At 41.3% G+C, this 27,397-nt stretch overlaps 1 protein-coding gene across 4 annotated transcripts in view; it reads left to right on the top strand.

Annotated features, from left to right (window-relative positions):
- Positions 1 to 27,397, top strand: part of MTM1 (myotubularin 1) — a 93,801-nt gene that overhangs the window by 5,771 nt on the left and 60,633 nt on the right. For 3 of the 4 annotated variants that reach the window (XM_064483321.1, XM_031446003.2, XM_031446001.2), the window contains exons 2-4: positions 15,883 to 15,955; positions 18,679 to 18,751; positions 20,492 to 20,586. In XM_064483321.1, the coding sequence (XP_064339391.1) occupies positions 15,893 to 15,955; positions 18,679 to 18,751; positions 20,492 to 20,586 (231 nt within the window). In that variant the 5' untranslated portion in view covers positions 15,883 to 15,892. The remainder of the gene's footprint in view (positions 1 to 15,882; positions 15,956 to 18,678; positions 18,752 to 20,491; positions 20,587 to 27,397) is intronic. The other variant, XM_031446004.2, reaches the window with a different exon arrangement.

Here is a 27,397-nt window from a genome sequence, read left to right as displayed (position 1 = left end):
ATAATTAGTGAGCTGTCCCCCTTCCCTGTTTTGTACTAAGTGGTCGAAATCCAGCAGGCATTTTACGTTTACAGCACGCCTCAGTTTGCACTAGCCATATTTCAAGCGTTCAGGGGCTCCGTGTACCGGTGGCTCCAGTGTTGGACAGCGCAGCTTTGAGAGATGCGTTTTGGCCTTGATTTGCTGATGATGTCATCAGATTTGCTGTCAATGCCGGAGGAGCAGTTAGTGCCACAGGCTGCCCGGGTAATAACTTCCGTTAACGTGCAGTGTGACCACGCCAAGCCCTTTGCCCAGGGCTAGTCCATCCTTCTCCTGTGAATCCTCACAACATCCTCACTTTGTTTCAGAGAGTTCTTTTCTGGATTTTAGCTTGGTAAGCCATATTAAGAAGTTACCATTGGTAGACGTGTGAAATGCCAGCTTCTTTCTTAGGGGCATCTTCAAAGGACTCAGGGAAGGCCTCTCCTCTGGCTCAGCGGAAAGGACCCGGAGGCCCGGATGGAGGTTTCCTGGCGCTGCAGACCTTGCAGACCAGCGAGTGGTTTACCACGCTGGCTGCTCATTAGAATCACCTGGGGAGCTTTAACGACCTGCTGCCTGGGCCCCACCCAGACATTCCAATTTCTTTGATCTCAGGGGGAGATCAGACATCTGCATTTTTGAAAAGTGTTCCAGGTGGTTCTGGCCTGCCGCCCAGCCCCAGAGCAGCTGTCCCTGGCTTTGCTGCACCGCGAACCACCCAGTCTTAAGGTTGAAGTACAGATTCTGACTCAGGGGGACCGGGCCGGCCAGGGTGGAGAGCCCTCCTCTCCCAGATGACGCAGATGCTGGTGGATGCTGGCGTGGTGGCCGCGCTCCGACTGGAGGAGTCTGTGCTCCAGAATCACCTGAGGGCGTTTCCCCAAACTCCAAGTTTGCTGGCAGCCAGCCTGGAGTTTCTGATTCAGTAGGTTTAGGGTGGGGCCCAGGATCTGATCTTGAGAAGGCGCGATGTTTTCCATACTCCACCACAAAGTATTATGTTGACTTTAGGTTCCGAGTAGGCACACCTCTGGTGCACAAATGGATGTTGAATTTTATCAGCCCCCTTTCTGCCTTTACAAAAATATGTTTTTCCCCCTCTTTAAGCTTGTTAACGCGATGGGCTGTTTTAAGGGATTTGCTAATATAGCTTGGTAGCATTAACCAGGTTTGCACTGCTGGCGTCAATGCATTTCTTACTGCTGGATTTGTTTGGTAATATTGTCTTCAGGATTTTTACATGGATATTTGTGAGTGAGATTAGGCTTTAATTTTCTTTTCCTGTACTGTCTTTTCTAGTTTAGTATCGTTTGCTAGCCTTGTAAAGTGAGTGAGAGTATTCCCTTTTCCTGGAAGTTTGTATAAAATTGGAGTTACCTGTTCCTTGAATGTTTAGTAAAACTTGCCCCAGAGCCCCCCAGGGTCTGGTGCTTTTGCTGTGGGAAGAGTTTGAACTACCAGTTAATTTCTGCTGTATCTGTAGTTATGTCTGTCTTTTCATCCTTAAATCTTCATGTTGTTTATTTGTGCCTTCTCTCATTTTTTTCTTGATTTGTCTTGCCAAAGATTTGTCCATTGTGGTTATGCAGTTTGTCAATATGTGGAAATGAATGAGCATAATTATATTCTCAAGCTTCTTTTCGATTAATGTTAATGAAACTTTTTATGATTTTAAAGTCAAATTTGTATCAAGGTGTAGTCCGAAAAGCCTTGCTTTCACCCTGTCTCCTGCCAGGCGTGCTGTTTCCGCCAGCCACTCCAATCAATATGACTAGTTTTCAGTTCATCTGTGTTTCTTCTTCCGCAAATTTGAGCTAGTGTGCGTGTGCGTGTGTGTGTGTGTGTGTGTGTGTGTGTTGCATTTCCTCCCTTTTCTTATATCAAAAAAGCATACTATATACATTATCCAGCCTCTTGCTTTTTTTCACTTAAAATATGCCCCAGAAATCACTGTTCTCTTCATTATCTCCTTCCTTCTTTCTTTGGATTTATTTTGCTGCTTGGATGTTTCAAAACATGTTTTTATTATTATTTAGTTTTTTAGTTGTTGTTATTTAGTGCTAATATAGTCTCATTTCCATTTTGATTATTTCATTCATCTGTGAGTTTCGAAGTTTATTTTTAATTCACAAATACATTTTCTAGGTATCTTTCAAGCTGATTTCTGACTTAATAGCATGATGGCTACAGAATGTCGTCTGAATACTAGCAGTTCTTTGAAATGTGTTGAGGGTAGGTTTATATAAATAGCATTTTGTGGTTGGCCTCTTTCACTTAGCGTAATGCTTTTTATATTCATCTATGTTTCCTCACTCATCATGTAGCATCGGTTGGTGACTTTCTGTTGCTAAGTACTAATAGATAATATGGCTATACCATAATTTGTTCATTTGCTAATTGATGATCCTTTGGGTTAATTCTATTTTTTGGCCATTATGACTGAAGCTGCTATGAACATTGCTTACAGGTCTTTGTGTCAACTCATGTTCTTATTTGTCTCGCGTAAATACTTAGGTGTGGCGTTGCTGGGCCAGCTGCTTCGTGTATGTTTAACTTTACAAGAAACTGTCAAACTATTTTCCAAAGTGCCTGTGCCATTTTGCATTTCCATCCCACTGACAAAGTAAAGTATGAGAGTTCTACTTGGGCCAGGTTCTCACTAACACTTGTTATTGTCTGTCTTGTTAAATTGAAGCCTGTCTAGTGGCTGTGTAATAGTAGCTCACTGTGGTTTTCGTTTGCATATTCCTAATGACTAATGATGGCCGAATATGTCTTCATGTGCTTATTGGCCATTTGTATATCTTCTTTGATGAAGTATCCACTCAAATCTTTTCCCTGTTTCTTATTGGATTGCCTGTCTTATTAAGTTCTAAGAGTTCTTTGTATATTTTGGATACAAGGCCTTTGTTAGGCAATTTGCAAGTCCTTTCTCCCAAACTGTGATTTACCCTTTCATTTTTCTTAACTGTGCCTTTGAAAGAGCAAAGATATTTAACTTTGATGAAGTCCAGTGTATTGGGTTTTTTTTTTTTTTTGCCTCTTGTAGTTTATGCTTGTAGTTTATTCTAAGAAATCTTTGCTTAACCTGAGTTCACAAAGATTTCCCCCTGTGTCTCATTTTAGACTTTTGCAGTTTTAACTCATTTTAGACTTTTGCAGTTTTAACTCTTATGTTTAGACATATTTTTTAAACATTTTTTATTGATTTATAATCATATTACAATGTGTCAAATTCCAGTGTAGAGCACAATTTTTCAGTTATACATGAACATGTGTATATTCATTGTCACATTTTTTTTCTCTGAGCTACCATAAGATCTTGTATGTATTTCCCTGTGTTATACAGTATAATCTTGTTTATCTATTCTGCAATTTTGAAATCCCAGTCTATCTCTTCCCACCCCTCCGCCCCCTTGGCAACCACAAGTTTATATTCTATGTCTGTGAGTCTATTTCTGTTTTGTATTTATGCTTTGTTTGCTGTTTTTTTTTTAGATTCCACATATGAGCGATCTCATATGGTATTTTTCTTTCTCCTTCTGGCTTACTTCACTTAGAATGACATTCTCCAGGAGCATCCATGTTGCTGCAAATGGCATTATGTTGTCAGTTTTTATGGCTGAGTAGTATTCCATTGTATAAATATACCACATCTTCTTTATCCAGTCATCTGTTGATGGACATTTAGGCTGTTTCCATGTCTTGGCTATTGTAAATAATGCTGCTATGAACATTGGGGTGCAGGTGTCATCCTGAAGTAGGGTTCCTTCTGGATATATGCCCAGGAGCGGGATTCCTGGGTCATATGGTAAGTGTTTAGACCTATTTTGGCATACAGACACTAAGGTGCCCCCCCACCCGATTTCTGCCCACCCCCCATTTTCATATCCTGTGTAATCCCCTTCCCTTGAGTTTACAGCCTTCTGAGACCTTGAGCAGAGGATCCAGCTAAGACATGCCCAGACTCCTGTCCCAGGACCCACACAAACTGTGAGATAATTAATGTGTGTTGTTTACAGCTACTAAGTTTATTATGCAACAGTATAAAAGTAATACTTACGTGCCTCATTTCAGGTTAATTTTGTATATTGTATGAAGTGAAGGTCAAGATTCACTTATTTCCATATGGACATCAGATTGTTCCAGCATGATTTGTGGAAAAGACTATCCTTTTTCCATTGAATCACCTTGGTACCTTTGTTGGTACCAAATCAATCGACCATTTCTAGGACCTCCCAAAGATGAGCCTAATTCTGGACTCCATTCTGTTCCATTGATCTTTATGTCTAATCTTATGCCAGAACCACACAGTCTTGATTGACTGAGGCATTACAGTAAGTTTGGAAATTGGGTAGTGGAAGTACTCCAACTTTGTTCTTTTTTATCTGTACCCCCAGATTATTTTGGCTATTCTTGGTCCTTTGCTTTTCCATATAAATTTCATAATCATCTTGTCAATTTCTATGACAAAGCCCACTGAGATTTGATAGAGATTGCATTAAATCTATGGATCAGTATTGACATCATAACAATATTGAGACTTCCAATCCTTGAACATTAATTAACCTCATCTTCTTTAATTTTTCTCAGCAGTGTTTTATATTTTTCAGTGCATGGATCTTGTACTCATTTTGTTAAATGTATCCCTAAATATTTAATTTTTTTATATTATGGAGATATTTTTATACTTCAGTGTTCATTAGTTCATTGCTAATGATACAAATACAATTTTTTTATGTTGCCCTTGTGTATCATGCAAACTTACAAAATTTATTTACTAGTTCTAGTAGTTTTTTTCTGTAATATTCTTAGGATATTTTACATATATGATCATGTCATCTGTAAATACAATTTTAATTCTTCCTTCCATTATGTTATGTCTTTTCTTTCTTTTTCTTATCTTATTAAAGTTGCTAGGATGTCTAAAATATATTGAAGGCAAGCAATAAGAGAAACCATCCTTGCTTTGTTCTCAGACTTCAGTGGGAAAGCACTGCATCTTTCACCATTAAGTAGATGTTAGCTATAGGTTTTTCATAGGTGACCTTAACTATTCCTAGTTTGCTGAGATTTTTAAAAATCATCATTAGATGTTGAATTATGTTTATATAAACTATGTCTCAGATATAATCTTCAGGAAGATAGTATACCTCATGAATAGCCCTGTTGACTCTACATATCACCACATTCATACCTATTATCAACCACCAGTACCGAGCTTTTCCTTCTAGTGTTGATAACAGAATTTCCATCTGGAGGTTGAGAATTCCTTTTATTTTTTTATGGAGCAGCATATACAATTGTCCCTTGGTATCCACAGGGGATTGGTTCCAGGACCCATTGTGGTTACCAGAATCTGTGGGTGCTCAAGTCCCGTAGTCAGTCCTCCATATCCATGGATTCTGCATCCATGGATAAGGAAGGCTGACTGTATTGCTCCTTCAAAGGCCATGGCAATTCTGTGTCAGATTCATACGTGTCATTGGTATGGTACTGGTATTTCTTCATCTTCTTTCTTTGCCATTCTTTTGACACTGGTTTTGGTTTCTCTTCATCTTCTTGCCTTTTTTATTTCTGTCTTTTCTCTTAGATTATTTCTTCCACATCTATGAAAACTTCTTCCCTGCTGGTAGTGTCAAGTTCTAGAAGTGTTCGTGTGTGCACACACATGTGTAGCAGGGATAGCTGGCCACTTGTATTTGTGGCTGGAATAATAGGTGACTGCCCCAGGTAGGAAGATAGCTGTTGTCCGTACACCAGGTCACTGCAAGTCTTGCTCTTTCTGAAACTCCGAGGCTTCTAATGAAGCCAGTCTTTGGAGATTACCTTTGGATACTCCATTAACTACCATGGCAAACTGCCTCCTGGACAGGCGACTAGTCTTGCTGCTGATCTGTTAATCTTGAAGGTCACCCTGCTCTTGTAAATTAGGACTAATTAAGATGTATCAAGCCCAGCATTTTGAACAATTGGGAGGCCCTGGCAACATTCAGAAACCTCACTTGCTGCTTTTGCTTCTAGCACGTGTAGAGAAGGGACGGGCAGCACCAAATCATACTTATGCAGCCCGTTTTCTGAGCTCTTCTTTGGAATTCCCTTCAGAGACCGTGGCACCTTTTACAGAATATCCTCAACAGAGTCCACTGTCTGAGTAAGAACTTGCCATTTGGCTTTAGATCAAAATTATTTTGAGGCCCATCTATTAAAGAGAGTGGATGTTCATGCTGTGGGAAGCATTGTTCTTTAAGAATTGAGATATGGTAAACTTCATGAGATGATGTCTTACGTAGCTTTATGTTCTAAAAGCAGTTTCAAAAGAGTTGAAAGAATACTTTGAATTGTGACAGTGTTGCTGGAATAAGCACACACCATCAACACGGAACACTTTGTAAAATAAGCCATCTAGCCACATATGCTCTGATAGGCATTTTAACCCTTATTAAAATTTGTCCTTTTTAATATAGTTTGAAAAGACTCTTCTATGACACAAAGTACTATTGCAGTCAAACAAGAAGGAGTACATTGGCTCAGTGCCTCACAGACATGGATTTGGGGGGTGGGAGGGAAGTCACTATGTTTTACTCATCCTTAAACTGAAGGCTAGTGTTATTTTTTAATGACCATCAGATTTTATTACATACAGATGAAATTCCAAAAATAAAGTTTTTTATTGACCTGTGTAAGCAGGAGGCATAATGTTTTCATTTTTAAAATTTGATCATCGATTAGAGAATTAGAGTGACAGATACCTGTTTGTGGGTATACTGCGTAAGAGGGCCAGACTGCCTGGGTTTGAACTGTAACTTTGAGAGTTCTTAGTAGATATATTTAACCTTCCTGTTCCTCAGGGTTGTGTGTTTTCATTTGAAGAGAGTACTAGTAGTTGCCTTATAAAGTTAGCAGGACTGAATGAGTTCATCTGTGCTTAGAACGATGCTTGACACACAGCAGAAAATCAGTAAATGGAAGCCATGATCTTTATCCATGAGCAGATGTTCTCTTTTGTTTTAATTGTATAGTATCACCTGTATTATTGTCTTTATTACTACTTAACTTGTCATATATTTATTCATCTCCCTAACTCAGTTGCTAGCTTCTTGAAGACCTATCTCAGGGAATGGGCAGCCATTCTTTGCAGTACTGATTGTAGTAGTGAAACCTGGAGCCTGTTCACGAGACCACTGAGAAGAGTGGAAAACCGAGTGTGGAGCAGTGGGCTGCTATGCGGCAGGGGGAATGAACAGAGTACAGCTCCACACACCCACACTGATGGCTCTCACAACAGTGCTGTGTGAGAAGAGAAGAGGCCATAAGAATGTGTAATGATTCTACTTCCATATAGAAGTTCAAAACCATGCAAAATCAACATATTATTTGGGGAAGTATACATATGTAGAAAATTATACGGATGTGCAAAGGAGTTATCAACACAAAGATCAGCCCTCAGGAGGCAGGGTGGAGAGCCTTATTTATTTTATTTATGTATGTTTTAATTTTTTTATTGAAGTCTAGTCAGTTTATAATGTGTCAATTTCTGGTGGACAGCATCATGTTTCAGTCATATATATACATACATATATTCCTTTTCATATTTTTCATTATAGGTTACTACAAGATATTGAATATAGTTCCCTGTGCTATATGAAAGAAACTTGTTGTTTATCTGTTTTATAAATAGTAGTTAGTGTCTGCCAATCTATCTGGAGCACCTTTAATGCCTAAAGACTGACGTCTTCAGAGTTGTGCAGGGTTACAAGGATGGAACTGCATTCACTTACTCATTGACTGAAGGCCCGAGCTGTTCTGTGTGGTACTGCACCGGGAACCAGCTCATGGCCTTAGGAAGCGCAGATCTAATGGAGAGACACAAAATGTCAAGGGATAGGTAAGCACAGTACAGCATGAGAAATGATACATTAGAAATTTTTATAGCAGGGTGGGAGGGATAAATTAGGAGTTCTGGATTTGTAGATACACACTACTATATGTAAAATAGATAAACAGCAAGGTCCTACTGTACAGCACAGGGAACTATATTCAATATCATGTAATAGCCTATAATGGAAAAGAATATGAAAAGGAATATATATGTACGACTGAGTCACTATGCTGTACACTAGAAATTAACACAACATTTGTAAACCAACTATACTTCAATTAAAAAAAAGAAATTTGTACAAAATACAGAGAAATGAGGTGTGCGTGTATACAGGTGTGTACATGGGGGAAAGCTTCCTCTATCTTGAAACAGGTGATGAAGGACCCAGTGCCGAGAAAGCACCTGCTTCTCCTCCCAGTGAAAGTGCCTGGAGGAGTTGGTCCAAATAGCAGGTTATCATCTCCAGCCTTTTCTCTTCTCTTTGTTTTTCTAGAAGCTGCACATCTGCCTTCAGTTCCTTTCTGTCCCTCCCCCTCCACCACTGATTACAGTTGGAGGAATCGTCAGTAATGCCCAGGCAGAAGGGCGATGGGAAGGAAGATGATCTGAACCAGCACCTTTGTTACTATTATAGTTGTGCCTCTTTATGTGTGTGTACTCTTACCTTCAACAAGTACCTTTTTAACTTTTGCTTAAGAAGGTACTTTTCCCTAATACATTTAAAATGTACTTTGGGGGAATAGTTTCTCACAGGGGAAAATATTTCCACAAAATACAGTTTTGTCATAGAGCAGATAAGCTGGGTTCATGAGTTTTGAAGTTGGCCGGTGGATGGGGAACTTGATCTTGCTCCTATTTTAAAACTTTATTTACTGGCAGGTACTTGATGGTTATGAAATCCATTGGTGGATTTAATGATGTGTTTAAATGTATGTCATGTCATTACTAGGTAGCCTTTTTACATTAAAAAAACTTAGCCTGATGGTAGTTGGCTTTTCTAGTAGTTTATTTCGCATATCAATTTCAGTTTATGAAGTGTTGCTAAAGTTATTCTGCCCTGTAGCCACAGCACATGCCACTGAAGCCAGTCAGCTACCTTGAAGATGTGCTATTTGTCATGAGGAGACCAAGTAATAGGCTGAATGGATCAGCTCAAATCCATCACTAACCACTAGAAAATGTGATTCAAAATGCATTCTTCACTGGATCTGAATTGCATTACAGTTTTTAGCCAAAAGGTCTTTGCGCATTTAAAGAAGTGGAAGTAGGTACATTGTGATCTTTAAAATGAGTAGTAAATATCAAAATGATACAAAGAGTGAGTTTCTAAATGAATTAGTATTTAACATTTTATAATTTCCAAAGAAGCATCATCAAAACAAAGTCCCTTAAGAACTATATTCAATTTCTTATAATAACCTACAATGGAAAAGTATCTGAAAAAATATATGTATTTATATGTATAACTGAATTGCTTTGCTATAGACCTGAAACTAACATTGTAAATCGACTGCACTGCGATGAAAAACAAAATTAAAAAAAAAAAACGAAACACAAAGTCCCTTTAGCCCTGAGATGATGCAGCGGAGACAAAGTGAGGTAACACACGTGTTCTGAATGTGTCTATTTGGACAGTAAAGCCACTTACGTTAACAGCAGGTACTGTTTTGGAACAACTGCTGTTAGATGTACTCTGAGACCTCTAGTGTATTTCTACGTGCTTGAGCCAGAAGGAAAGGTAAGAGGCCAGGTCTGCGTGTTAGGGTCCTGCAGAAAGTTTCCCCGGGCAAGGAGTTGAGTGTTTTCTTTTTTTTAATGGAAGTGGTCCTGCTTCAGGAATAAACTTTAAGGCTGCTCAGAGCCTTGCCAAGATTGGATGGATTATCTTAGAGAATGTGTATGCAGAATGGTTAATCAGTGTTAGACAGTGTATATGTTAATGAAAATCCAGCCAAGTGTGCTAGCGCCACTTTGAGGAATGACTTCAAAGCATCTCTTGTAAGAGGAAGGGATCAGGAATTTGAGCGGCTCTGTTTTGCCATCTGCTGTGCCAGCATTTTACACGATCCCTATCACGGCCCCATGAAGTAGGTGGTTTCATGCCCATTTCACAGGCAGAAAACTGCGGTTTGTCTGAGGTCGCATGACTATTATTAGTAATCAAGTTACAAAATTGAGATTTGAACGCCAAACTGGTCTGAGTACAGAATCCCTCCCATTTTCAGCTATATCACACAATTTTGCAGCTGGTTAAAGTGCATTTTTAAAAGGTATAAGCTATGAATGGTGAGGTTTATAGCTTATAATTTAGTTTAAAAGGACAAGATTGTTATTTGCTGCGGCTGCAGAAAATTTGTTTGAAAATACTTTCTTTTAATAGCGTAAAGTAAGGCAGAGGGTGGCAGCCAGTTTTTGTAAATACAGTCATACTGGAAGACAGCCACACCCCTTTATTTCCGTATTGCCTGTGGCTGGTTTAATGCTGGTTTAGTGCAGAGTTCAGTAGCTATGACCCAGTCTGTATGAGCCACAAGGCCTAAAATAGTTACTCTCTGGCCTTTTGCAGAAAAAAATTGCAACCCTTGTTCAAAGAAACATGGATACAAATGGACTAAACTCCTCTTGCAGATGGTTTGTGTGCTGAGCAAGTGTAGAGGTTGAATTGATTGTACCTGGTCTCAAAATGGCTGGGGTGTGAACCTTTCTCTTGGTGCAGAGGGCTCTGGTTAAGGATACCGCAACACATCTTTTTCATTTTCTTGCCTCCTAGGTGGCCTACTGGCAAAGCAACTCTAATGCGAAAGTCAGAATAAGTTAATTTTGTACATCCTGTGTTTCCGGGCATTCAGGTGCAGAACAGAACTCTGGTTGCGATTGGTTCTCTTTGGGGGCAAAACTCCCCCTAGAGGCCAAATTGGAAATGGGGGGTGTTTTTGTTTTCAGTGTAATTTGTATTGAAAAATACAGTATTATAAATCAGTATCCTTTTATTTCTCCTTTACCCTGAAGTTCAGCTATTATACTGATGATTTTTAAAATTTGTGGCTAGGTTGATAATATCCATGACTTATTTCAGGCTACCCAAGGGGGCTTTGCAGAAATTTTTTTTTAAAAAATTGAAGTATAGTCGGTTTACAACGTCTTATTAATTTCTGGTGTACAGTATAGTGATTCAGTTATACATTATATATGTTCCTTTTCAGATTCTTTTTCATTATAAGCTATTACAAGGTATTGAATATAGTTCCCTGTGCTGGACAGTAGGACCTTGCTATTTACCCATCTTATATATAGCGGTGCGTATCTGCAAACCCCGAACTTCCAATTTATAGCAATTTGTCTTTTAACAAAGGGAGCATTGGGTCTGGGAGTGTTGAGCAGCTCTGCCCTAAATATTTGGCATTTTTTTTTCAAAATAGACTTGCAAGGAAAGAAAGCTCCCTTAGAAAGACCTGGATTCCTGGGCTCAGAGGCTGCTTGGGCACGGCTTCTTGCTCACTGGCAGGCTTTCGAAGTCAGTTTGCAGACTGGGTAGGTTTCCGCAGCTTTCAAGGGAGCTTCCAGAGAGAGATCGGCCTTAAACTTCATTTGAACATCAACACCCAGCAGGAGCACAGTGAGTAAAACCCAGAGAGAAGGCCTGTGTGCCTTTTTGTCACTGTTTGTACCCAGAAAGCACAGGAAAACCCCCTAATCAAGGGCCATTGATGGCAAATTGGTGACCGTGGCAGCTGAGCTCCCCTTACAGTTTAGATTTTGCTTGCCGAGGCCCAGTGAGTTGGAGGTCAGATTTATTTTCTAATTCTACTGCTTTTAGATCTTTACAGTCAGGGTAAAAATGGTCCGCATTGATTTGAAAGTATTTATAATTATGTCTGCTGCAGGTGTTTTTCACGTATAGCGGAGAGGGGAGCACTTTCCTGGTCTGGGAGAAGGGAGTGGTGGAAGAAGTCTTTGTACCCTAATTGAAGTACCTGTCTCATCATAAAGTCTGTAGCGTAGGATGGTAGCGTGCAAGTTCTTTTTGGTGCAAGTTCTTTGTGGTGCCTCAAAGCACCACATTCTGCTGCCCAGAGCCATCATACCTTGAACACCTTGATTAGCCAAGAGTTGGTTCTACCATTTTTTAAAGTTTGCTTGAATTTCTGGTGTAAAGGAAATATTAGACAAACAACAGTTACGTTTTTTGGCCAGGTCTTTATTGCCCAGTTCCTTCCCTCATTTAACAAATACCTATTAAGTACCTGCCGGGTGCTGGGCACTGTAACAGGTGTTGTGAATGCAGCAGTAAATAAAAGACCAGAATCCTCATCTGGTGGGGACTTGTATTCTGGTGGGGGCTTGTATTTTGTTGGGGGAGGTGGACAGTAACAACAGGTTACCTGAAGGGTGGTAAGTGGTAGGGAGAGGAGACAGATGTAGAGAGGGGGCAGAGAGAGAAAGAGAGGAGGGAGATGGAGAAGGGGACAAGAGATGAAGAGACACAGGGAGGGGGACACCATGAGACCACTGAGGTTAATTGTCTTGAATTTAAAGAGAGACAGAGTTGACACCATGTTGTGACTTTAAAATTTGATGTTTTAGATAATGTGACCTTTATGTAGCTTTATTTGAAGAGGTTTGGGGACCCCAAAGATTGCTTGCCTAGATGAGTTTTCTTAACTATGTTTCCTGGTCTATAACTCCTCTACTGAGATTGGGACCAGTGTCATCCAGCCTGGTTTCTTTAAAAATGGAGATCACTTGGAAGCAGTTTTCTCTAGATGGGAAGGACACTGCTGTGTTAGTCGGGAGGCCTCGGCTGGAGCTGGTCCTGCCACTGACTCAGGCCAAGGCCTTATCACAACCCCTCTAGGCTTTCCTGTCATCTTCTCTGTAATGGGAGAGGATTGGGCTTAAATAACATCCTGAAAGTTTTTTTCAGGATCAAAAATGATAGAAATCTCCCTTTGGTTAAAGTCTGGAAATTAGCATATATATAGGGAATTAAGTTTTAATTTTCACTTTAAAGCCAAGATAGCCCCAATTCAATGTTTTTTAAAATAAAAAGGATTAAAGCTTGATCTTTAGGGGTTTGGGGCAAAATACGCTATAACCAAAAGGGTAGATGACTTTTGTAAACTTTACTGTAGCTCCTAATTATTATTGAACTCCATTTAAAGCAACGGAGGTGTTTCACAGGTGAAGACATGGATGAACTTTCCGTGGTTGATAAGTTTAAGACAGCTTTATTGACGTTTAATTGACACACAGCACTGTATACTTTTGAGGGGTGGGGAGGTAATTAGGTTGCTTTTTTTTTAATGGAGATACTGGGGATTGAACCCAGGATGTTGTGCTTGCTAGGCATGTGCTCTACCACTGAGCTGTACCCTCCCCAACTTCGTGTACTTTTTAGAGAGAAGCTTTATAGCCAGGTCACCACCGGCCATGCGCTATCCCTGTAGTAGTAAACTTTCTTCCTAGTGTGTATAGGGTCAGGACTAATTTGTAGAAGAGTCGGTTATGGCATCAGCAAATCAGTAATTCTCCTTTCATTATTGAAAATTATACTGATAACTTGTTAGCGAATATACCAGGCACTGTTTTAAGCTCTTCATTACTTCATTTTGCCCAACTACGCTGCAGTAAAATAGAGATAAAAGCAACTGAAGCCCAGAGAAGTGAAATCACCTGCCCAAGGTCAAATAGTGAGTTGCAGGGTTGGGATTTGAACAGTCAGTCCAGCGCCTATGATGTCCGGTGTCACGCTGTTCCAACTTCTGTCCATTTCAGGGATCCTTTGGAATCATTCAACAGAGAGAGGTTCACTGATGAGATTTGAAAGCAAACCTCATTATGCAACTAACCCGTGTTACTTGGACCCTGGGATTTCTCTGATCTGTACTCGATCCAACTTTTAATAGTAGCCATTTCTAACTCTGAAAATGAGGGCTTTAGGCGTAAAGACTGCATATTATATGATTCTGTTTATATAAAATGTCCAGAATGGGCCAATCTGTAGAGATACAAAGCAAATTCGTGACGGGGGCTGGGGGAGCGGAGAGTGATAAGTGACTACTAATGGGTATGGGTTTTTTTTTTGAGGGGGATGATGAAAATATTCTAAAATCGATTGTGGTGAGGGTTGCACAACTCTGTGGATGTAACAAAAACCATAAAATTGCTCACTTGAAAATGGTGTGTTGTATAGTATGTGAGTTATAGCTCGATCCCATAGTTTATAATGAGGGGGAAAGGAAGACTTTGCTCTGTTATAGTTCATTTTAAATGGAGGGTATTTTTAATGAGAATTGAAGAAAATAGGAAGACACATCTTTCTTTTATTGTTTATAAACAGGAAGAAAGGTAAAGACTGAGTCGATTGTATTTGAAATGTCTTCTGTTGACATGACAGTAATCATTTAACATGTGTTTGAAGATGTTGCCTTATTAAAATGTTTTAAATATTACAACATCCCATGACTACGTTTTCTCTTCCTGAAGAAAATCCCACAAGTATATAATCTTGTTTAGTCAGTAGAATAATTTTAGGGCAAAGACATCTGACTTGCTTTATCTAGTCCTTCTCATCCATTCTGCTGTCTCGGCAAATAATGGGTTATTTTGCTTAGATTTGAACTTAAGGTTAGGTTTTTCAAGGCTATTTTGTCAACTATTTTGTCTGAATGTAATTCATTTTTGAGTTATCCATTTATCTTTTAAAAAAGTTATTTCTAATTTGAGGTTGTGCTGCCTCTTCATGGCTTCAGGTTTTTAAAGCTTAGTATCCCTTTCTAGAAAGAAGTATCTTATTTTGTCTTAATTGTTCATTTTCAAGCCTCAGGAGGAGTTTCCTTGTTCCAGTGTTCTGGGATTTGGTGAGCCATATACAAACTCACACCGTCATGATGTTTTACAGCAGCGTGTGTTTTGAGCGTAATCAGTCGTTTGTTCACCAAATAGGAATGTCCTCTTGTGCCAGGATACAGCCATGATCCAAGTGGACCCCCAGCCTTGCCCTTGGAGGTGTGCAGCTTGTAAGATTGTTCTCACCTGGCCATCTCGCCGCCTCTTCATCCTGGTGGTTACCCTCATCTACATCTTTGTCACTTCTCTCAGGCCTTAGGGACAGTGACCAGCAATGCACAGCTATCAAATCTCTAGGTTTTGTACCAAGGGATGGTCACATTCTCCATGCTGGGTTTTGTTGGTGAGCGGTTGCCCTTTTAATGAGCCTGGCCAAAAGATCCAATAAACATCTCCAGTCCCCTTGCTGAATTGGATGTGGTTTAACTACCAGTGACTTTGTATGGATCTCTCTGTGTCGTTAACTTTGCTGAGTAAAACAGCAGCAGCATCACTTAGCTTCCTGTTGTTGCTGTAGTCTTCGCAGGTCTAACGAAACCCTTGCATTGGGATGCTATTGTGTGTGTTCTGAACACGATGGTTTCATTTATCTCTGAATGGTGATGGATAGGCCTTATTTAAATGAAGTATATACTTTCACTAGAAAATATGGATTAAGTCAAACCTTGCTAATTTGATTTCCATCAAATCCATGCCACTTTAACTTGCCTTAATTTAGAGAAAACAGTGATTAAAAGGGAAAAAGGTGAGTTCAGCTGCCCACCCTTTATATCAGTCGGCTTGGCTGCCTCTAAGTTGTCTTTAAAAATTAAGAAGTGGGGAAATTTGAAGCCTGTTGCACAATTAAGGTTTTTTCCGGTGACAGTTTGAAGGCTGTGAATAAAAATTCAGGGAACATGTGTGGTGTCTTCCTCTGAGCTCCCCCTTCTCTGTTCCTCTGTGGTTCCCTGCACCTTTATTGGAGCTCTTGCCCATGGGCTACGCTGGGGTTAGTCCTTCATGCATCTCATTCCCTCTAGAGACTACAAGGGAAATAGGGCCTGTCAAGTGTACTCCTGTTCTCAATTGCAGTGTGTCTGAAATTGCATACAAATTCAGTTGATACTGAATGTTGTCTCTCTCGGTAGAGTTTCCAGTATGGCTTCTGCACCGACTCCTAAATATAATTCACACTCCTTGGAGAATGAGTCTATTAAGAGGGTAAGTTGAGCTTTCAGATTTATCTGTACCTCTGTCTCTGCATTTGTCTTTTCATATTTGAATATTATGTGCCCATTTGGGGTTTCTTGAATTATTAATTTCCTTATTCATTCCCATAATGTAAATCCTTTGATACCTGTGGTTTTATTTATTATCCCACCTTGTTCCATGAAAGGTGGACTACCTTATATGTGTTCAGTGAGTTTTGTTTGCAGATCCTTTCCCGTAACTTCATTTTTGAGAACCTTCTGTCTTGTGAACTACTGCCAGACATTACATTTAAGATACTGGGCAATCTCTTGCCCCTGAAAGCTTCCTGAAGGAGAGAGTGGAAGGCCATGGCCACTTAGCAAGCTGTTATACCTTCCAAAATACTGGCATTATTTTCTAATGATGATGATAAAAGAATTTTAAGACCAAAACAAATACAACATTAACAGAAAGTGGTTCCAAGTGTCAAGGAGAAAATTGTGTAATTAGAAGGAGATATTGGAACGTATATTGAAAAGAAGGAATGGATTTTAAATAAGCTTTATTCATGGCCCTTTAAGGCTTTTGATGCATGTTACCGATTATCCACCAGAAAGGTTCATTTACACTTCCGCCAGCAGTGTGGAGGGATGCCCAGCAATCAAGGGAGCCAACTAGTGTCTTTTAATTTGCATTTCCTTGAGTACTAACAAAAGTGACTTTTTTTTTTTAAATGTGTTTTCTTGTTCGTTTGTAATTCTTTTGTCAAGTGGCTGTTTGTGTCTTTGGCCTATTTGTCTTCCAGGGTGTTTGGGGAATTCTTTTCTGTTGATTTTAAAGTGCTCTGTACATACTATGATACTCAACTCTTTATAGTGTGTGTACTTCTTTATAATACATACAATATAATAATGTATTTCTTTATATATGTGCATTATATGTGTCATAATAAAGTATATAACAGGTCTTTTTTCTAGTTTATTGTTGACCTTTTAATTATATTTATGGTGTTTAGATTTTGAAATGTAGAGGTTTAAATTTTTTATGGAACCACATCTATCAATCTTTTTCTTTATATTTTCTGCTTTTGGTGTCATGGTTATAAGGACCTTTTTCATCCCCAAATTATTTAAGTTTTTTTTTTATTGTATTTTAGTATTGCTATTGTGCAAGGATCAGTTCCAAATAAAAGAGTAATTTCAAGAAGGCAATTGCAAGTCCTTGTGTAATGTTACTCTAATATAAAAGTACATTTTATGTTAATCCCATGTTATCCTGTGTTAGTCAGACACATTTGTTTCCCTTATTTTGTGATTGAATTATGCTTTCTTCTCCTGACCCAGAACTGTGGTATGTAAAGGGTGAATGAATATTGAATTTACTAGTTATAAATGCTTAGCTTGCAAGCACTGAAACATATTGAAAAATTGGCTAGGAATTTTCAATTTATACCTGAATAAAAAAGATAAAACCATTAAAAATCCAGCAAGCACCCCTCTTTGACAGCTCACATCTTACCTAAATACACAGTGTGCATTTCTCTTGTTTCATAACACTTGACATTCACATAGCTCTTGGTAATTCTCAAAAGTGTGTTTCTGCAGTTCGTTTCACTTAATATTCAGGAAACTCCTTTGAGGAAAGAAAGGATTATTGACTTCACACATGAAATGATTGCAGTGTGACTTTGGAAAACAACTAGTAAAAACAATGAATGAAAAACAGTGGTGAGAAAACCTCTTGCCCAAACAGATGTTAGTGACATGCTGGCCAGGACAGCGGACCCAGGCAGCTTGCCATTGGCTCTGATCCGCTGGGGTGGCTGAATAGATTGAAAGACTCCTTTCCCAGGCATCCAAGTCACGACTCTCAGAACTCACCTTGGCTTTATTGGCTAATACTTTGCCTGCCTGACGGAGCGGCTGCAATGATTGAATGAGGCTTATGCCCTGGAAAACTTTTAAAGCCAGAAGACCTCGAGCCATAGTGAAGTCTTGAGAAGAATTTGTGTGTAGATCGTTCCCAAGACCCCTTTTGGCTCAAAAGTTCAATGACAGGCCGCCCTGTCCTCTTACCTAGTTACCTGTGTGAGGAAAGATCTTAGTAAAATAAAAGCCCGATTAACATTTAGTAACTTTTTTTCTGGCGTTGTGAGAAGATGCCGTAATTACTGTTGCTCAGTTACAGTCCCACTGAAATGAAGTTTTCATTCCTTCTCGTAATAAAAGGTGGCTGAATATTTAATATGAAAAAAAAAAAGCTGCCACAGTACACGTGTATCTATAGAATACACTTAATATTTACTTTTTATCACTTTCCAGAGCACTGACAACTGTAAAGTGCTTGGAAGGGGTGTTTAATATTACTGAAAAGTGGGCTAATGTTATTTACAGGCTAAAAGTTAACTCGGCTAATGAATGTTGATGCTAAGTTGTATTTTACAGTTCTTTTAATCTTCTGTGCCAGTTTCCTAGACTGGTCGATATTTCTCTATTTTTTTTTTCTTTAAAAACGATATTTCTGTGGGGGAAGGTATACCTCAGTGGTGGGGTGTGTGCCTAGCACGTACGAAGTCCTGGGTTCAATCCCCAGTACCTCCATTAAGTAACTAAGTAAGTAAACCTAATTACCTCCCCCTTCCAAAAAAAGTTTAAAAAAATTAAAAGAAAAAAAAAACGGTATTTTTGGTTAGTTTCTTAAAATCCAGCGCAAATGTCATGCTATGAGTGCTGATTGCACTGTGTTGTTTCCAGACTTCTAGGGATGGACTTAATCGGGACATGGGTGAGGCTGTTCCTCAGCTTCCGGGAGAAACTCGCATTACTGGTAAGGATCCTGGGAAGTTTGGATTTGCATAAATTGATGAGAGATCCAGCAGGATCAGGTGGCTCTTTAGAAGTCAAATTTAGACAAATAAGCTAGCTTTGTTTAAAAGTGTTACTATAGAGGGAACTCTATTATTAGAGTTTCTTGATCAAAGAGTTCCCTCAAGAGCTTCATGCTCTCTGGGGCAGTGAGATTTTTTGCTTTGTACCAAAGACAGAACTATTTTGGAAAGAAATGTGGATTTTCTCTTGAAAGTCTCTTATTGGAGCTATAAGCCCTTATGGTTTGAGGTTATATGAACAAAATGGAATTAAGGTTTTCCAGTCTATGATGTATGCCTTAATATGATCAACTTAAAGTCTAAGTATTCTCTTCTTTGAAATATAAAAGACCATATTGGTTTAAAACATCTTTCTTTTGCCAGGTAGGTGAAGTTAGTAATGTTGATGTAACATTCTGATTGTTGTTGGCTTATTTTTTCATTATAAATTCATATGAAGAGGAAGATATCTACTTTGGGAAGTCTAGATCATTCCGGCTTAAGAATATAGAAGCACCTGACAGCTTCTAAGCGAAGTGCTGATGTTGTGGGCATTCACATTTTATATTAGAGTCGACATCCCCCTCTCAGATTCCCATTTGGTGATGATACAGTCACCATTGTTTCAGAGAACCTTTCGGTTTACTAAGATCTGGGTTGTTCAGCTTAAATGGCTGAAAACATGGTGCTAAGTAGATTAAGGTCATCTATATGGGTGCCTGTGGGAATCAGTTAGCCATGCACCTTGAGAAACTATGCCATGGCCACTGACTTGCACATGTGATCCTAGTTTTGAAAAGGAAACCAGTGGCATGTGTCCATGCCAATTTGTGGATAAGCATAGAGAGGCTACCTCCCGTTTGGTGGTCTTCACATAATGAAGCTTTGGTGCTCTGTATTAGCACCAGAACCTTAACTGAGGCAGCGACTGATTAAATTAGCATGACTGGGTATTTTTCATTTAGCACCTGGGGAGAAAGGGATTTCCCAATTACTATAAACAAGCAAACAAAGAAACAAATAAATAAATGCATGCCATGAACACATTCAAGGACATCCTTGAGAGATAGGAGAAAGATGTATTTTTGTTATGATAAGTCAACTCTCCTGATTTAGTTTCTCCTTATGTTTGATTCTACCAAAGATGTGCTGATCTCTTGGCCATCTGTTCTGTATCACTTAAATGTGGGAAATGAGTCTCGCTCAGCTCTTCTCTGCACTATTAAAAGAGCAAGAAGAGACTATAGAAACATTTCTACTGCTGACACTCATTTATTAAAAACATCGTGATGTTTGTGTGACTAGACGCTGGCAAACCTCAAACCCCATTTAGGGGTTAGTCCATGAGACTGTCCTATGTGAATCGCCATCCTCTGGTTGAAGTCCGCAGTCAGTAGTTAATCTTGACAACCACCTGAGGGTCAGTACCCTCATTCACTTCCGCTTTCTAGCTGTTATCACCTTGCCCCGGGTAGTGGCAGCATGGTGGGTGCGCTCAGAGAAGCACCGCTAGGGCCTGCAGGTGACATGTGGCCCCACTCAACCTAGCACGGTAATGTGGAGACACTGCCTGTGCTTTTGACCTTTTCAGTGCTTTTTTATTATAGTTATTCTTAGGCAAATAGTTGATATTAGTGCCATTTGTTGTGTATCTTGGTATATATTTCCATTATTTTAGGGTACTTTTTTTATCTTAATAGACAAAGAAGTTATTTACATATGTCCTTTCAATGGCCCCATTAAGGGAAGAGTTTACATCACAAATTATCGTCTTTATTTAAGAAGTTTGGAAACGGTAAGTAGAATCTAAGACCATAAAGATGACCCTAACTGTTAAAGATAATGCTGAGCTGTTTCTCTTCTACCTTGCAAGATTGACTGCAGATCAGATTAACATGGGGGATAGATTTGCTTCTCAGCTCTTAATTTTTGGCTTATGCAAAGCTCATTTAACACTAACACCTGTATGTGTAGGAATAGAGTGAATTAAAGTAAGCTTTGTCTCTCATAAGCTTGAGAAGGCGTTGGTAACTGTACCCATTTGCTAGTTGGGAGAAGTCAGGGGTAGAGCGGTGGTTCTTTCCCAGAAGCACCGACGAGAGCTACTTGTGGAGCTCAACAGCCAGTACAGAAGCCTGTGGTGCATTGCATCTGAGTGTCCAGGCCCTTGGTCCAGGCACAGTGGTAATTTTTTTAAAACGTCGCAGAGGAGGATGCTGATGTGAATCCGTTGTTAAGGCCCACTGCTCTGGAACTTTCCAAGTTTTCAATGACAAAATGCCAGCTGGCAGCTCAGAACTAGGATGACTAGGGCGTAGCTTAGTGCCACTCTCTGTTTTCATTCCAAGGCCATAAAATGTTTGCCACAGCATTTCAACCAGTGTTCCATTGATGGAACAATGAGATGGAGACGGGAAGCTCCAGGAGGGAAAGAATGAATGAACACCTGCAAGCGAGGCTATATTTTGATGGGATGGACCAAGGGAGGGATAAACCGGTCCAGGGCACATGGAAGAGTAGCCCAGTGGCAGCCTGTGTGTAGGCGATGTCGAGAGTGTCTGGGGGGGGGGGTCTAGCTTTCGTTTTGCTGCTTTCACCCCACAGTCTCTTCAGGACAGCTCTAATCTAGATCAGTTTGCCTCTTGATTTTTAAAAAATTATGTTCATTTCTGTGTCCAAATTGTGAAAGCTGCTGTTTATTACTCTTATTGCCTTAGCTGTGGGAGCCCACTTATGCAGTGTTCATAGGCTCACATGGTCCTGAGATTGGACATTTTATTTCTGTGAGTCTGTTCAGGCTTCTAAGCAAGACTGGATATGAGCAAATGTTCTAGTTTTCCAGAATGGGAAAGAAGGTTCTGGAAGTTAACAGAGCAATGAGCTGGATGTCAGCCCTTGGCAATCATTGGCAACAACTGTAGAATTAGTCATTTGAACAGATGATTAAGTACCTAGGAAAAAAAGAAAACATCAGAAGTGTTACTGACACATTGTCTTGATGGAATCAAGGCATGTGACAGACCCTGACAAAGAAGCACGGGCTGAATGGCGGAGGTGCAGTTAGGTGGAGGTACAGACTGTGTAAGTGGCACTGAACCTTGATGCTAATTTAAGCAAAGGGGAAGGAGTTTGAAGCAGTCTTAATTGGCTAAGATATTAGAATGAAACTAATACTTTAAAATTCATTGTAGATAATGTTTACTTATTAAAAACCAGTTGTATCAATAAAGGATGGAAGAGGTCTGTCTTTACAGGGGCTCAAGCTTATTTGATCCAGTAGTTGGATAGGATTGATTAAAAAGTTAACATACCCATAGGCTGAGTTAACAAAAGTATAATATAATATAATATAATATAATATAATATAATATAATATAATATAATATAACCAGCCAATGTGAGATTCATTCTGTACAGCTCCCAAGTATCAAATAGGGACAGATTGAGAGATTTGATGCTACTATATGCGAGAATTATCAAAAATTCGCATTAGAGCAAGTGTTACAGTGTCTTTCACCTCTGAGACTCTTGGTTGGTTGAGCAGCCACACATGCCCGGTTCCGTTTTATGCTGTCACTGATGATGAACTGGGGAAATTATTTCAACCACGGTGCCATGACAAGATTGGGTCTATTCTGTGATCTCGACTGCAGAAAACAAACAAAAACTGTCTTGTCGAGAATTGGCCAGATGGAAATACACCAAGAGTTGTAGTCCTTGGGATATTTGGATGGTGGAATTGTGCATGCTTTGTTTTCCTCCGCCTACTTGGAGTGAGCGTGCATTACTTTGGTAGCTGGAGGAGCACTTAGCCAGCTTTATTTGTTTTGTTTTCAGACAGCACTCTGGAGGATAGGGATTAGCATGGAGCGGGTGAATGAAATACCCAGTTGACACTGACTACTAATGTTTGCCTTCTTCCACTAAGTTTTATGTCAATGTTTTGACCGATTGGCCACACCATTTAGTCCAAGTATAAAAACAAGCAGCTAACGGCAGAAAACAAAGAAAGCCATTTTGGTGGTTATTATGCGAAAATCTCAAAACACAGTCATCCTAGTGTGTCTTAAAGTCCTAAATAAGAACATTGATTGTGGATTCTGCTGCACAATGTGAATGTTTCTTGTGTGTTTGATGAAGAGCTCTCATCTCACTGGCATTTTGGAGTGGACCCCTGTTTGTTTCAGGTAGGTAAACACTGCCGGGGGAGCGCCGCCTGTCCCATGTCGTGAGGTGTCAGGGGCAGGTTTCCAGCCCCCGATCTCTTGGGCAGTGGACACACAGTGATCTTTGGATTGTCACTCCTTTCCGTCCTTCCCCGGTTCCCCTTCGTGGTCTTCCCCTCAACTCTGCCCTGCACCCCGCCTCCAGGCCGAGCCTCCTTAGGACTAGGCTGACCAGCCTACTTCTCAACCCGAAAACCCTCGTTGGAGTAAAATCCGCTCTCCTTTGTGTAGTGTGCAAACCCTTCCGACACCTCTCGCCCTGACTCGCCCCACTGCTCCCGGTACTGTTCTCCAGCTACGCAAAGCCCCTTCCCTCTTCCCAGCGCGTGGGGGCCTTCTCTGCTCTTCTCTCTACCCGGATGCCCTCTCGGAAGTCATTGTACGTCCTTTAGGACCCACTTCAAAAAGTCACGTCCTCTCTGGAGCCTTGTCCGACTTCTGTCAAAGGAATCACTCCCTCTATGTGTCCCCACAGCCTTTGTTCATGTCTCTGTGTTAACACTTATTGCTGGGAAACCTTCCCTGGCCACTGGCCTAAACATTTAATACCCTCCCTCCACTGCCTCTGCCTCCCCCCTTTCCTCTGTATGTGTTTCTCCTGGACACTTGCCACTGTCCCCTCTTTGATATATTTCACTGCTTTACCTTGTCTGTCTAAGGGTGGGTATGCTTCATATCTGTTCATCGATGTGCTCTCAGAACCTAGGACGCTTCATATCTGTTCATCGATGTGCTCTCAGAACCTAGTACGGAACCTGGCACGTTGTAGGTGCTCAGTCAGGCTGTGCAGAATGAAGGAATTTAGCCGTATTTATTTGTTCCTCTGTCTGTAGCTTCAACTAATGGGGAATCCTTGTGGCCCTCTGTGCTTAGCTACCATAGTATCCAGTTGACAGTAGGGGCTCAGTAAAAGTATTCAGGGAGTGAACCCGGGAGGGAACAGGTCTCATCACCACGCTTTGACCACAGCATTGTGCCTAGTAAATCATGGCATTGTGAACACCACCATGGCTTTTGGAGTTGAGAAGTCCCATAGCCAGCTCTTGACCTTGAGGGTGCTCCAAGATTTGGCTTTGGTTTGATCTTGTGACCACATTTAGGGGCTATTTAGGCACGTAATATGCTGTCACCTGTGGACTGCCATGGGCAAGACTGCTTCCAGTTTCCCTTCCAGGAGTCCTGGTTCAGGCGATATTGTGGATGAGAAAAACAAATTAGCCCTTTGTTCCTTTATGCATCCATATCCTATTCCAGAACCACTCACTGAGCGCTCTGGGAACTCTGACACCATGCTGGGCGCATGACATGGAGATGAGATTGTGGTATAATATGGCAAAGCCTGCAGTGGGTGTGTGATGCTGTTAGGTTACAAGGGAGAGGGCAGGGAACCAACTGATGAGTCACAGGATGCTTGATGGAGCAGGTGATATTTGAATCATGTCTTGAAGAATGGTGATGATTTCCTGGTAGGAGGGAGAGAGGGAGGAGCGAATCAGGTAGAGAGCTTCCATCTCCATACGGTACTTTTCTGTATTGCACATAGAATGATCTGGAAAAGCCCCAGATACTATGGAAATGGCTGAGTGATCTGTTGGACCTGGACCATAAAGGGTAGAGAGAGGAGTAGGGCCTGGGAAGAGATGAAGCTGGAAGACTAGCCAGGCTCAGAAGTCTTACAAGTCACAGTGCAACAGCGCGCACAGCACACAGAGAACGACACATCGATGTGGGTTTCAGGAAGTGAAGTCAGATTTCTGTGTGTGTGACCAATTAGGGGAGGGAGAGACTGGAAGCAAGGAGGCCATCTAGGAAGTTGTTTTGGTTTCCCAGGTCAGCACAAAGGGCCTCATCGAGTCATCGTTGCAGTAGAAAAGAGGGGACAGCCACGCGAGGCTCAGGAGGATTTGGGTAGCATTTTAAGTTGCACGTTGAAGGAAAGACTTAAATTGAGAATGATCCCTCCATTTTTTTTCTTGACTACTTGGAGCTGCTGTCATTTGTGGCAATAGACACTGTAGGAGAAGGAACACGTGGGAGCTCAGCCTCCTGGGGGAGTCAGTCTGAACGTGGAGACTTAGAACCATGCAAGGACTAGGGGGAAATGTCTGAGGCGGTTGGAAATGTGAGCCTGAAGCTTCTGAAGTTCCGAGCATATTGGTGATGCTAACAAATGTGTGCATCCACAAGAGTCCTCTAGAAGAACACGTGACCTAAAAAGAGATGCAGGCTGCAGAGAGAAGCCCAGGGGCATAAACATCTGTCCAAAGAAGCGGCAGTCAGAGCAGAAGTCAACCTCCCGAGAGAAGGCTTTGGTGGAAGTCGGTAGAAGAGAGAAATCTCGAGAAGGAAAGGAGCGGACCATGGAGTGAAACGTTACAAGGTTCAGTAAGATAAAGAAGGAACAGAGGCCCTGGCTGGTGGCCATCGTGACGTCACTGGGGGCCAGGGGAGGACAGAGGTGGTTGTGACGGGCGTCTGGTCCCTGTCTTTCTCCTCCTTCGGCTCCCCAGTGGAAGGTTCTCCCACTCCCAGGCCTCAGCACACTTCCCTCTATTCATTCTTCTCCTGAGGCTTCACCTCCTCTGGGGCCTCAGTCACTTCTCTTGGGATAACATTGTGTGTTAACAAAACTCTTAGCGCTCACCGAGCCCTCTCCCACACCCTCATCCCATCTGATGACAACCGCCAGGCAAAGCAGACGCCACCCCAGCCCCTTCCCTGGTCCTTCCATTCCTGGTTTTCTAGCACCAACTTTTCTTGTGGCCCCAGCTTTTCAGTTCTCACTACCTGCTGGAGATTCCTTGACTGGCCACCTGGCATCCGGGCACATGGCCGAGCCGAAAGTCTCCAGCTCTTCCTCCCTCCCACTTCCTTCTTTTAGTGTTCTTGCTCCTCTCGATGGTGTTCCTTTTCTTCCAGCCACTCTGGAGTCCCCTCCTCCTGCCTCCTCCCTTCTCTGCAGTCTTCTTCACATTGCCCCGTCCTTTTTGGTTTTGGTCCAAGGTGTGATCACCAGCACCCATCTCCCGGGCCTCTCCCCGCTCCTTTCTGGTTCCCTCAGACATTCGTACACTCTTACCACCCCTGCTCGGAAACCCTCAGGGGCTCTTTTTCTCCCTCGTTTGGATTCCGTAGTATCCATGGTCCTCTGCAGCTCCCCCCAACTCATCTCCCCACCTCTCTGCAGGGCATCCCCCAGTGCGGGCTTGGGTACCCTGCTCGCTGTGCCCTAGCCCAGCCATACGCTTTCTGCCCTGGATTTCCCTCAGGCTGTTTCCTCCATGAGAACACATAGGCGTCCTCACCCAGCCCTGCTGTTCTCACCCCTACTTTTAAAAATTATTTGGAAATATTTAAGAGAGAAAGTTTACGAAGAATAAAATAAACATCTGTGGATCTACCCCCAAGCCGAAGAAATCTTGTTCCCCATTCACACTGGGGAGTCACCATCCAAAAATTGGTCATTGCACGCACCCCTTTTTCGAAATAGGATGGAGTTCAGATGATATGGGAATCTCAAGGAATAGAGGCTTTTAAGCCTTCCATCCGAGCAGACGATAACCCTTGGGTAATATAATCTGTTCTAGTCTTAGGACTGCTGGAAAGATGAGAAATGTGTCATGGATACACTTCGCATTTTCTGACAATAAGTTGGAAACCGTACGTTCTTCCTGGATTCAATTCAAGGGGAAATTTGCTGTTGGGGTTTCCTCTAAAAGGAACATAGTGATTTCATTCTTCAAGCAGAGGATTACCTCGAGAGTCTTGAGTACTGTTCAAAACTCTCTTTAAAGACAGAATCCAGGTTAACTTTGTGAGGGACTAGAATGACAGGGTCTGTTGACTTTGCGTTTTGATGGTTTATCAGTACAGGAACAGGACCTGGAGAATCAAGATGGATGGATGGCCCTCATGTCCATCAGACCCTGTCTCTCAAATACCTGATTCTGAAATGAACTCTGGGCAGGTGTTTGCTTCATGCCACCCAAGAACTGGGCATCTGACAAGAGTGGCAGCACTGAGCTTCCACAGTCTCTATAATTGGCTGCAACTGGAGCTGTAAACCTTGGACACCACCAGCACTTCTGTCTTACATTTGTGGTTTTTATTGGCTCCCACACCCGTGGACCTGCTCAAGCCTCTTTATTTTAAAACACCTTCTTGCATCCCTGCTGCCCTGATACTACTATCCTCCTCTCCCCCTTCTTTGCCAGACTTTAAAAAAAAATTAGTCCACACACGCTGCTTCTGCTTGCTGACTGTTAACTCCTTCACTTCTCGTGGCCTGTCTTGTGCTCCGTATTAAAGCTCCCCTTGCCCTGCTCAGTTCCAAAGGTCTCGCTGCTCTGCTGTGATCGGCGTTGTTCATTACCTCTGCCT

This window comes from Camelus dromedarius, chromosome X, assembly GCF_036321535.1.
Source record: "Camelus dromedarius isolate mCamDro1 chromosome X, mCamDro1.pat, whole genome shotgun sequence".
Classification (NCBI taxonomy): Eukaryota; Metazoa; Chordata; class Mammalia; order Artiodactyla; family Camelidae; genus Camelus; species Camelus dromedarius.
Note: the sequence above shows the minus strand (reverse complement) of the source record. Positions and strands in the feature narration are given on the sequence as shown.